The sequence below is a fragment of the Antrostomus carolinensis genome, unplaced genomic scaffold (assembly GCF_000700745.2).
Source record: "Antrostomus carolinensis isolate BGI_N321 unplaced genomic scaffold, ASM70074v2 scaffold20835, whole genome shotgun sequence".
Classification (NCBI taxonomy): Eukaryota; Metazoa; Chordata; class Aves; order Caprimulgiformes; family Caprimulgidae; genus Antrostomus; species Antrostomus carolinensis.
The window spans coordinates 8,867-21,612 of record NW_010315954.1 but is presented as its reverse complement, the minus strand read 5'-3'; the positions used below and the strand labels follow the sequence as shown (position 1 = coordinate 21,612).

The following is a 12,746-nucleotide window of genomic DNA, read 5'->3' as shown; positions in this document are numbered from 1 at the left end:
GGGCTCGAATCGGTCTAACTTGGCTCCGCGGAGCCAGCGCGTCCCGTGTGCCCGCGCCCGGGGGTGCGGGGCAGTGCGCGTTGCTTCCCTTGCAGAGGCTTTGGGTACAGGATCGTTATCCTGGCTTTGTGCCCCATTCTTTACAAACTTGCGGTGACAGCGCAGCCATCCAAGCGGGGTGTGAGCCGCTCAGGGGACTGTGCTTAGTGTGTGTGAGGACCAATAGTTGCTGCAAGAGAGACGACGTTCAGCGAGGTGTTGTGCCGGGCTGCCGCGGCTGGGACAGCGAAGGGTAATGCTTTGGGTACAGGATCGTTATCCTGGCTTTGTGCCCCATTCTTTACAAACTTGCGGTGACAGCGCAGCCATCCAAGCGGGGTGTGAGCCGCTCAGGGGACTGTGCTTAGTGTGTGTGAGGACCAATAGTTGCTGCAAGAGAGACGACGTTCAGCGAGGTGTTGTGCCGGGCTGCCGCGGCTGGGACAGCGAAGGGTAATGACAGGAACCCGCATGGGCGTGTGGCTGCTGGCCTGGGGCGCCGCTGGGCCTCTGGGACCCCTCCTGCCGTGTAACAAAGCTGCGTGGAAAAACTTACCGCTTGGCTTCCTTGGGCTATTTTTATTTGGCATTAATGCTGTCAAAATAAAATTTTAATGCACAACAGAGTACCTATTTCAGGAGTAGAAAGGAATTCGGGGAAGGAAAAAACCCCACCATATTTACAATGGCCTTCGATTGATGAGTTAAACCTCAATAGCCAGTAACAAAGAGGCAACTTTTAGTAGTTAATAGTTTCAGGTTATACATATACACTTCTACAGAGTGATAAATAAGAATCTTCTAAAAATGCAGTTGTTTTCCTCAGTGGCATGAAGAAATGAGGAATGGTTTGTTTTATGAAAATGACTTGGGGAATCTCGAATAGAAATTTAGAAAGCACTTAAAAAGTACTCCAAAGTCTGATTTTTATTGTTTACACTGAATGTAAGCATATGTAGTCTTTTTGTTGTCTTTAATGTTTTTATCACCTTATCTGTAGCAAAAAGATGTTAGTAGTATTAAAGAAAAATGATGTGTGTTATGTTGGTTTTAGGGCTTTAAATGCCTAGTCAGATGTGGAAGTTCAGAGCAAAACCATTTTGTTCTGTTCTGATGTTGCTGCTATTGTTTCTATTTATTGTGCTAATAAATAAATATTCCTTCCACAATGCAAATTTATACCTCAAGAAGTAGTCAGCTGCCTTTGAAGAGGTTTATTTGTCCCATGTTTTAACATGTCTCTTCAGGTTTTTTTCTGGCTGCTGCTTTGCCCTTTCCTGTCAGCAATTTAGGTTAACACTTCAAATATAAGAAGGTGAAGTTTGCTAAGCAGGATGACTTAACATACTTCAGTTTTAGTGAATTTTTGGAAACAGCAATCTCTTTGTTCATAAAATCCATCAAGCTGTTATTTTTGTCTGAGTGGGGTGAAGCCAAGCACTTGTTGAAAAATTGAATGGCTGAGTATGGCACAGGTATCCTTGTGCTTGTAATCTACACATGGCTTGGCATTACTCCCTGGTGACGTAGTCACATGGTGGCAGTTTTGCGCTGTTGTTTGTGCTGTTTCAGAAGATCTTAAAATGGATTAAATATTTTCTGGGGACTACTTTTTTCATTCTAGAAATTCTGTACTTTTATGAGGATAGTTGATCACTAGCTGTGGAAGTGTTCAAGGCCTTGAAGGGTAGGGAAAGTGTTTATGAAACAGTGTCTCTGAAGTTACCTATGGCCTAAGCTACCTCTGCTACAAGTTACACAGCCTGCAGCAGTAAAATGCTGTGTCTCTCCCTAGTGACTATTGATCAGAATAGCCAGATCTGCTGTACTGGCTTTTAAGTTCTTCAGAACTACAGTTGCAATAGGGGAGCTGCAAATTTTGCCTAGCTGGTTGAAAGCTGAGTAAACGCCTTGCACAGTCAGCAGTGGCAGGTAGAGAACTTCTCTTAGAAAGTGGAACAAAAGAGAACTGAAGCCACTTGCCAGATTTTCAGAATTACCTTTAAATAACAGCAACAAAACCAAGTTAAAAACCCCTTCTTATACTAATGAAGTATATTTTCCAGTTGTGAAATAACTGCTTTGAGTTTTTCCTCCCTGTTCCTCCCCTCAAGTCTCTACATAATTTGTGTGCTGCAGTTCTGTTGAAAGCTTGTCTGAACTGCAACATCAGAGAGATAAGGCCGATCACATTCACCGGAGCTGTGCTGTTGGTAGTAAATCTGGAAAAAATGTGTCCTTCACTTTTTGTTGCTGTTCAGTGGAGTAAGCATTGATAGGCTTTACACAGTGGTCACGGATGGAGGGGAGGAAAAAGAGTCCTTTTCTCAGCATGTATACAATCTTTATATTAGTCTCATGTTCACAGTATGCTACATAGAAATAAGTTTCTCATCTGGGTCTTCTAAGATGCCTAGTTATTATTTTTTTGTTTGTTAGTTTTAAGTTATGTCATGTTGCCTCTTCATTCCAAAATTCAGCTGAAGTCTTTCAGGGCTTGCTGTGATGGTGGTGGTGATTAAAAGTGATAATGAGAGCTTGCAAAGTTCAAGTTGCTCTTTTTTTTTTTTTTTTTTTTTCTTCTTTTTAATCTAGAGATTCACTGTGTGTTTTTAACTATATTTTAAAAATGTTGGATGAAGAAAAACCACCAGACAACAAACTTGGCACTTATAAAGATTAATACAGAAGCTATGGCTGCTGACTGACACAAATTAAATATTGCATCACATGTAGTTTTAATAGTGTTAGTGTCTGGCTGCTCCTTATAGTAGACATGGTAATGAGGACTTAATTGAGTTGTTTTATCTTCATCCAGTACAGGTTATCACATTCATATGCAATTGTGTTGCAGTTTTATCATGTTTCATGTAATAATGTAGTGAACTGTGGTTTTTCAGTTTGTAAACAGCGGACAATTACCACTTGGTTGGAGAATAAAGGACCCAAGACAACTGAGTGCAAAAGGTAAAACGTACAGCACACCTCTTCAAACGTTACGTTCTTTGAGTGGGGCTGTGGGGAACTGAAAGTGCAGGTTGCCCGTACAGCTAACTACTGAAAAAGGCAACCCCATTTCTGCTGCTCTCCTTACCTTGGCACATCCTCTCGAGTACAGCTAGCTGACAGGCTTTCACTACAAAAACCTGACTAGTGCCCCACCTCTCTCCCCCCAGAATAAACTTTTTTGCTGACTTGGCCTCCTGAAGCAACCTGCTGTTTAGGTGAACAGCAAAGAAAAAGAGGGTGTGTGTAGTGAGGGATGGCAAAGTGGGACTGCTGCTTCCAGTGGCAGCCAACCATTCGATCAAGTTAACTGCAATATCAGACTGTGTCCTTAGTCAACAGCTCTGCTTTCATTTTGGTTTAACGCAGGGCAATAATAGTTAGAAATTTTGGCTGATGGTCCTGCGTTCAACTCGCAGTTCTGCTGTTAATTTACAGATGAAAGTGTGTTTTGGTTAATTTCATTGGACTGTGATTGTAGAATAAGCATGTGCAACTTGATATAATTTGTAGCAGAATTTGCAGGTGCTCAAATGTGCATTCAAGTTATTTTGTGAGAGATGTTATAAAAGTTTTAACGTTGAACGGCGCCATGTAAAGTTTGATTATATTTTCTACTAATCTAGTCTGTCAGGAGCGATGTTTGAAAGGCAGCATTAAAATTGAACTCCTAAGAATTTAACTGTCTGCTGCAAAGGAATATCAGATATTACTTTTCTATAATCACAATAGTAAGTGTGCTGGTTTATTTTTCATTGATGTTTGTTAATAATTAGAAGTTGAAATCCATAGCAGTGCTACAATGTTCAACGAAAGCCAGGAAAAGTTGTGATAATGGTTAATGCAGAAGTACAGAGGGCTCAATTACAGGCTCATGGGTTGCAGTAAAGCAAAGATGTTAAGCAGACGCTTGAGGACAGAGTAAATAATCTTTTCAGATTCTCTTTAGAGTATTGCTTTTATATGCCCCCCTCCAGCCCCACTGACAGATTACAGCCTGGTCAGTTTTAAGCAGAAAGTCATGTAAACACTTCATGTGTCTATTGCTATTAACATCGTAATTTTAATTTATTCATTTCAGATTTGATTTCTCATTTTAAATTGACAGCATCTGCTGTCAATAACTGTGAACAGCCACTTATTGAGATGGCAGCAGTAACATTTTCATATTTGTTCATTAAAATTTTCAGTGCTGTAATAAATGGGGGATGTAAATTATCAAAACATATAAGCCTCTAAAAATTTTTTTTTTTTTTTTCAAATAATATTCCTGTGGGTGAAGTTCCAATCTGTCATCTGTTGCTTTGAACCCCTTTATTTTTTTTTCTCCTATTTGTTCTGCACTGGTAAGGATGTGAATGCTATCTCTTTATCTAGAGTGCTCTTTTAGAAGAGGATCTGTTATCCTTCATAGCGAGAATGCATACATTCAGGAATTTATTGTGTTCAGTTGTGGAATTTAGGATTGTGTGAAAATTTGATATTTTCCTGTTTATTGTAATGGGAAACTGGGCAATGACCAGACGTAGGAAGTCTAACATGCTTAGTTTGCATTGGTTATATACAATATTGCAACAATACATTCAGGAGAAAGTGTTGTTCAGAGTGATACATTCACCAAGACTAGTCTGTTGTGGGGTTTTTTTTAATATTCACGTGACATCTAAGTATTTTTCATTATCAATACACTGACACAAAAATTAGTGTGTAAGTGTGAAATGACTTTCCAATGTCATCTTGAGAAGTCTCAGCTGGTCATACAAAACTTGCTTCATTTCCCTGTGTGAGACATTCCTTTCCATTCTTTGTGTAAGACAGCACAGGACAAATTAGGTTATTTGTCTCTTTAAAAATAATTGATCTAATGTATCTTTTATTTTTTGTTGTCAGTTCTAAATATACTTTTACACTGTTGCATTGTGAATTTTTTGAAGAGTCATGACCTTCTTATAAAAGTAAGCAAGTAATAGAGTGTTTTTGAGACTGTGACTACTGTGTCCTGCTCTTTTAAGAGATGAATTTGTAGCTCTTGGGGAAGTGGCTACAACCTATTGATTTCCTTGCTCACTGTATTTAGCTGATTAAAAGTTAAGGAGGACTTGATCATGACTACTAATTTTTTTTCATCCAGAGAAAATAACTAAATAATAGGTTAATACTATTTGATTTGAAAATAAGGATAATGAATCACTGGAATAGATTTCTAAGGTAAGAATCTGATTTATCATCCTTTGAAGCCTTTCAATGGAAATAGACTTCTACAGATCTACATTCCCCGGTGCAGTAAAACTTGTTGATCCTGGCAGTGCTCGCTTACAAAGTGTAATGGATAAAATTCTGTAGTTCCTGTTGTATGTTTATAATGATTCCTGTTTAAAAAAAATCTATGTATACAGAAATTTAATTTGGAGGTAAGACATTAAATCCTCTTACTTCTCTCTTCTACAGCTTACACAGCAAAATTAATAACAATATTGAAGCAAATCCCAAGATGACTTCCATTAAAAAAGAGAACTTTTGTGAGCATGATGTGAAAAAGCTAGACAATATTTGTCAGCAAAATTATTCAAAAATACCTGTGGAAGTTGGTGCAAAGCACGTAACTTTCCCTCAGACAGGCAGCATGTGTAACTGGGAGGCTGAGGACAAAGATCCAGTCTTAGATACAGAGCCTGTGAAGGGGATGCAGTCTGGAGACGTCTTTAAAAACGCCAACATCGACCAGATGCACAAAACTGGCAAGCAGGCTCAGAGGGGCTGTGAAGAAAGCGGTGACAATTGGACTCAGAGGAAATTATCATCAGGCCGGTCTTTGAAAATGGGAAATACAAAACTTTCTTCAAAAGACATGGAGACAGATGGACAAGCAGCTTCATGCAATTCCCAGAAGCTGGAGAGCTGCAATTCTGTCTGTTTAACGGGTGAACAAGAAGAAGCAGATGTAGTTCCGGAAAGTCCACTTTCAGACGCTGGTTGTGATGCTTGTATGTCTGATCTTAGAGGTCCTAGGAAACTGAGCAAGTGTCGGAGCAGTTCAGGGGATTCACCGGCTTTTGAGAAAGAAAGTGAACCGGAGTCACCGATGGATGTAGATAATTCTAAAAATAGCTGCCATGGGTCAGAGGCCGATGAAGAAACGAGTCCATTTCTTGATGAGCGAGAGGAGATTAATACATCAAAATCTGTAAACAAATCTTTTAGAATTCAATATGGGGATGCTGAACTGGAGTCAAGAAAGTCACATTTTTCTGCCAAGGGTTGTGAAAGCTTTGAGGAAATAGATAATTCTGTTAAAGAGGATAGTCTGCGTACAAAGTCACCTGGGATCTCTCCTGCTCCAGCATCAGAATGCAAAGGTGCAAAACAGGGTGTGAAGAGAGACTCCAAAATCACCTCTCACTTCATGAGGATACCTAAAATTGAAGAGAAAAGGTAGCGTTCTGTCTGCTTCTTCATCTGTTTTTTCATGCTTGAAAATTTCCTCTGGTGGTAGCAGTTTGGAGGCTGGGTTGTATGAAGAGTTTTTCAAAATGTATGTTAAGACACAAGGACAACTTTGGTGTAAGCTTGAAGTAACTTATTTTTAGTGAGACTACTTGTGGTTTGTTTTTTTTTTTAAAGTGATATGTTTGTCCAGTGCAATTTTTAAATCATTGGAGATCTGTGAAAATTGGTAATTAAACACACTGTAGGAAGTTGACTTTCTTTATCCAAGAAATGATTTAAGGCCATGGGATTTTTAATGCTTGAATATGAATGGTGGTACAGGAGTGCTTTGTAGAGTGTAGCTCTAGCATTCATTATTTCATTCAGAATACTCAAGGAAACTTATGTTATCATGGTTTTTTTGTTGGTTTTTTTTTTTTTAATTTCATCTTTCAAACATACTGAATCTGTTTTGCTGATATAGACATGAAATAGACATGAAAGTTGTAGAGGTGTGTGTGAGTGGGAGAGTTTTTTGTTTGTTTTGTTGTGGGTTTTTTGTTTGTTTTTTTGTTTGGGTTTTTTTTCCTTTATTCATAACTTGGGAGAGTGAAGGACTGGTGATTACACACTAGAGCCATGGAAATAGCAGCCCTGAGCATCACTCCAGGCTCTGTAAGCTAGGTGTTGTGTAGGGACAAAAGAATAATCTCTTCTTTGAAGAGCTTGGATTTCAGTGGGGGCTGAGGAAGTGAATAAACAGCAAAGGAGTAAGCAGAAAAAAGAGAACTGTGTATGTTGGTGTAATAAGCAATTATCTCAGTAGACTCAAGTCCTTAAAGTAGGACAAGAAAGTAGTTTTGCACATCTTTCCTGGGACAAGGTCCTTTCTGGATGTGCAAAGCAGCACAAATCATACTTTTCAAGGAAATGAAGAAGAGGGTGACAGAGGAAATAAGGTGGTTCTTAGGAAAAATGAATGGATGATGAATTTGCTAAAAAAGTATGGAAAAGGGGCTAATGAAGTTTAAAATTACGGGTTTGGGGAGTACTCTTTTTGCTAATTTAAATGAATTGCTGTTGTAGCAAAGCAGCAGAGGTTGAGGCTTGCATTTGTTAGTGGTAGAGCATCGTGTGTTACAATAAATCCGTGTTTAAGAAGGGAAACTCATGCATAAGTTTTTTCTGCGTGGATCAATGGGAGTCCTAGCAGTGCTTCACTGAATAATTAGTGAGGTAGAATGTGAGGCTGTAGAGAGATTATTTTTTTTCTTTTTTGAGACCTAAACAGGTGGTGTGAAGGTTATAAACCTCAGTGCCTGGCAAAATAGTGGTTTTGCCTATAGTGCTTAAGAGGGCAATAAGGAAATCTTAAAGCTTTCCTCCTGCTTTTTGTTAGACCAGGTCTGCAGCAGGTAATAGCTCAGATCTTAATCTGTGGAAGAAGAAGCAGGAGTGTCTCAAGCAGATTTTGGTCATCAGTAATGCTGTGCCAGATTATCCTTTGGCTCCCAGATGAGCCCAGTGGGTCTGTACCCAGCATCCTGCCGACATGGCTACACCATTTGTGTGTGATCAGCCAGGCTGGAGGCATTGTCTGCACCTGAAGATACTGGCATATGCAGAGACACAGCAAACAGGTTGGACAACTCTTTATCTGAGGGTGGAGCAAGTTCGCTAAGGGAAACTAAACAGCACCTGAAAAGTGTAGGCTTCTAACTTGTTTTGCATTTTACTCTGAGAACTTTCTCTTACATCTGGTCTATTGCATGAAACATACAACAGGTTCAGGTTTTCCTTCCCCAGAATATCTCAGATCAATGCAAATATCTTTGACCATTAAAGAGGTTTAGTTCATCTACTCTTGCATATATTGGAATTTTGTAAGTGTTTCTCGAATTACTTTTCCGTGGCAAGTATTGTATGCCTGACATGAAAAGTACAAACCTAGTGCGAAGGGGTGGTTAAGAAGTTTGGGGTGGGGTTTTTTTTGTTGGTCTTTTTGTTTGAAGGAGGAATATATGCATCTGTGCGTGCATATGCATTTGTTTTCCAAGGCTTGAGAAGGGGCAGTAGAGGGTATCCTGACAAATGCAGACCAATGAGTCTGTCTCCCTGGATGAACAGATCCAGTTAGGGAAATAGTGTGACTCTGCAGAGGAAAAAACCCTGCCTTGCAGTTCTGTGAAGGTGTTTGTAAGCCTGTAGAGAAGTGTTCTGGTAGACATCATGTACTTGTGTGTTTTGTGGGGGAGGAGGTTGGTGGTGGTAGGGCTTTTCCCCAAATAAAGCTTTGGCCTGGGGCCACAGCAAAGGCTGGCAAATACATTGACTCTGTTACAAATGTAACCCTGGAGTGGAAGTTCGTGTATTTCCCTACCAGGCTTTTCAGTGGAGGCAAATTGTTTCAAAGTATTTTGTTTTAACAACAGGAAAGAAAAGTGTGAATTCAAAGCCCAGAGGCCAGGAAGGAAGACTCCTAAATATATCCCACCTCCTCTTCCCACTAACAAGAAGTGGTTTGGGACACCGATCGAAGAGATGAGAAGGATGCCAATGTGCGCGGCCCGTCTTCCTCATCTGCGACCCTCAGCCAATCATACAGTAACCGTCAGAGTACGATAATTCACTGTATTACCCAAAGTAAAATGTCTTACTGGATTGTTCAGTAATATCAAATGCCAAATGTTAGTCCTACAGTGTTAGCAGATTGTGGAAAGCTTTCTTTGCCATTCCTTGCGAGCTGACTGGGGCAACTGATTTCCCTGGAAATTTACTTTTCTGATGCACAGAATTAATTGTAATGTAGTTATGGTTTTGCTGCCTCTGGCTTGTTAGGGACAAGTCTTTTTCTTTTGCATAGGGGTGCATGTACTTCCTTGTCTGAGTTATAAACTGTGGGAATTTAAATATGTCTGCAAGTCAAGTTTGTATGTCAACATTTTCATGTTATATTTTCATTTTAATATGATGCTGTTTTGGGATCAAGATATACAAAATGCTCAAGATATTAGAGATATGAAAAAGACAAAGAATAAAGCAGAGTTTCTAGTTATTTTATCACTGCATTTTAGATCAAATCTAATATATTTGCCTTTATTCCTTTAGAGTAATATGCAGTGAAAGTATTGTTGAAATAAAACATGTGACCAGAAACCTGTAGTGTCATGGATAAATCCCAAACAAAAGAAAAGCAATTAAGTTCAAATGCAAGTTCTGAGAGAATCCATGCTGTGAGAAGGCTCTATAGCAGATTGAGTCTTTAAGAATATTGTGTTATTTATTTTTATGTTTCTGATATTCTGTGCAGTAAACTTGAAATATTGCTGGATCTATAATGATTTCTTATCCTCTTCAGTGTTGGGTTAAAAAAAATGGTAGTTCTGCACACAAGTATGGTTACATTTGCAACTACATTTTGAAAATATTTGGATGAAACTGTAGATACTTAAATTCATAAATGAATGAGTCTTTAGCTGATAGTTGGACATAAAATAATTGCATATATTACCTTTATTTCGGTGTGTTTCAAGAGGTCAAATGATATGTGGTGTTCTTTTCAGCAAGTATAAAGTAATAGTAACAGATGGATTTTATCCTGACTGAATATTCATCATGTGGTCAGTTTGTAGTTTTCCAAAAAGATGGCTGTAGATTAGAGCTTCTTTAAACTATGTTTTTGCTTACTTTTTATTTCTTCCGTTTAAAAACTTGAAGATAGAGTCTGAGCTTTTTTCTTCCTCCTTCTGTGTTGCAGGTAGATCTTCTAAGGGAAGGAGAAGTGCCTAAACCTTTTCCAACTCACTACAAAGATTTGTGGGACAACAAACATGTTAAAATGCCCTGCTCAGAACAAAACTTATACCCTGTAGAGGATGAGGTAGGATAAAGTATTTACCATTGTGTAATCAAATAAATTTGTTTACATAGACATGAATTTTCAGTTTACTGCATTTGCTCAGTTGACAAGCTGTGTGTATGGAATTGGAAAATCAAGTAAATGAACTTAACTGGTCTGAAAAGTGGGATTCTGTGTTGTGATGCTTCAGGCAGGGCAGGTGGTTTTTTTTTTCTTTCCCCCCCCCCGACTGGTAATGATTTTACCTAGCCATTGATTTGATGGTGTATATATTTCTGTACCTATAAGGAGTGTAAGCTTATACTCCATATAAGTGATACATTTATGTATTTAGAGTTTGTTTTGGTTTGTTTTTTTGTGAAGCATTTTGGGATGCCAACAAATGGGAATGAATTTGTAACTGCATTTTAATTATAATATTCTGTCAATTAGTACTGACAGAGTGAGTCGTATCTGGTTGCTGTTCTGCTAAAACAATGGCAGAGGATTAGAGTTGACTCTGCATGGTTGTTGATCTGGTGTTTCTTGTCACTGCTTGAGACTTACCTAAATATACCCACTGAAATACTTTAAACTCTGGTGAATAAAATCAGTAAGTATGTTCCATAGTGAAGACTGTATAATGATTATTGATACTTGAATCTGGAACAGAGGATTTTTATAGCCTCTAGGAAATACTCTGTCTTTTCATTTATCAGTATTACAGATACAGTAGCAAAAGAATTCAATGGCTGTTTTGGAGATAACGTGTTGGTAAGATCTTTTTTGCCAACTGAGCAAGATGAGTTGTCTCTGCCCTTGTTGTAGTCTCATAAGAAATATCATTATTGCTTGTCACGGGCAAAAGGATGTTGAGGAAAAATATCACGGGTTGTCTTAAATTTAGATTGATGTAAGAGTCAGACACAGCGATATGTTTTTATAATCTATGGCCTTAATATTCTTAATACCACATTTTTATAAAGCTAGTTCAGTTTATATTTTTGAGTTGTGGATTTTATGAACTGTGGTCATGTTTTATCTGCAAAATGCACTTTCTTCACGAGGAATGTACTGAACATTATTTGTCCTTGAGATGGCATGTGGAAGAGTGCTGTATATGTGAAAGAGCTCTTTATGAATTTTCTGAATGCTTCAATTAAAAAGGAACTTTTAAGGGAGTAAAATGCAGTGGACTCTAAGTTGCATAAGTACTTAACAGTTACTTGAAATATGTGGTTTATTTTTAAAGACCTTCGCAAATAAAGAAACTTTATTTTAAAGAAAATGTGGCAAGGAAGACAATTAGTAAATATGTCTTTCTGTTTTGAATAACTTAATCTGACTTTGTTTTGGGCTTTTGTTTTAAAGAATGGAGATAGAACTGCTGGAAGTCGGTGGGAACTAATCCAAACTGTCTTACTTAACAAATTTACTTGCTCGCATGATTTGAAGGTAAGCTCATCAATTTAAAATCAAGTCTATATACATATAAGTACATACAGGTTTTCCGTGTACTGTTAGTGATTCTGGCTCAGTCCTGTTTGTTTAATCACTTATAAAAATAAATTTTTAAATTACTTAATGAGTCTTAAGTGTTACCACTGAATTTATTAGGTATTGTTAAAGTGAATTGTCTCTTAGAAGTCTACACAAAACTGTGTTTGTCCAGGAGTATCCACTAGTTTGTGGTAAATGTGGCAGGTAGGCTTTTCGTATAACCAGGTGATGGGGTGCTGCGGAGGTGAGGGAGTTCGAAACAGTAGCTGTTCACAGCAGTATACTGCACTAAAATGGCAACAATTTGAGCTGCTGAAAAAGATCTGTAAATTTTGGAGACTAATGCTCTATTGATAACTCTTACAGTTCTTGTTGGCTTTTAATGACTTGTGATTTGGAGCAGATTAGAATTGCTATTATGTTTTTTGTGAAGAATAATACCTGAAAGACATGGAAGGAGGAGGATGCAAAAGCTACACATAAACTTTAAATGAATAAGTAGTGCTTCCCCAGCAACCAATGAAACTTCCCTTGATAATACTATTTTATTTGGTATTTTTCTTGAGAATTTTTTAAAGGTGGTTGTTATTGTAATAGGTCTATTTAATTTTGTTGTGGTTCTGATTCTTTTAAGTTCCTAAACTAGTAAAAACTTCTGCTGTATTGCTGAGGGACACCTGTTTTGGTATTTTTAAAGAGAGCAAGCATAGGGTAGGGAATGTTGGTGTTGTGTGTTGTAGGCAGATCCAAGCGTGCCTTGTCTGGTTTTGTGCTAGGAGCTTACTCAATGCTAAACCTAAAATACAGGATTCAGTATCATGGAGCCACACCACATAAACACCGTTCTATGGATTTTGGTCAGCTCTGTAACAGATTTTATCCACTAGAGGGTACTGTTCCTTCAAAAACGACATTTCATAAAATTGTTTTTCTTCTG

General features: G+C 38.2%; 1 protein-coding gene across 1 annotated transcript in view; it reads left to right on the top strand.

The window, feature by feature from the left end:
• Nucleotides 1-2,944: 2,944 nt before the first annotated feature.
• The window catches only part of LOC104525077 (poly(ADP-ribose) glycohydrolase), a gene marked incomplete at its 3' end in the record, with an annotated part of 9,910 nt that continues 108 nt past the window's right edge, over nt 2,945-12,746 (top strand). Inside the window, exons 1-6 of the mRNA XM_029084992.1 lie at nt 2,945-3,006; nt 5,494-6,477; nt 7,884-7,886; nt 8,904-9,087; nt 10,229-10,351; nt 11,681-11,764. Of these exons, the coding sequence (XP_028940825.1) occupies nt 5,537-6,477; nt 7,884-7,886; nt 8,904-9,087; nt 10,229-10,351; nt 11,681-11,764 (1,335 nt within the window). The remainder of the gene's footprint in view (nt 3,007-5,493; nt 6,478-7,883; nt 7,887-8,903; nt 9,088-10,228; nt 10,352-11,680; nt 11,765-12,746) is intronic.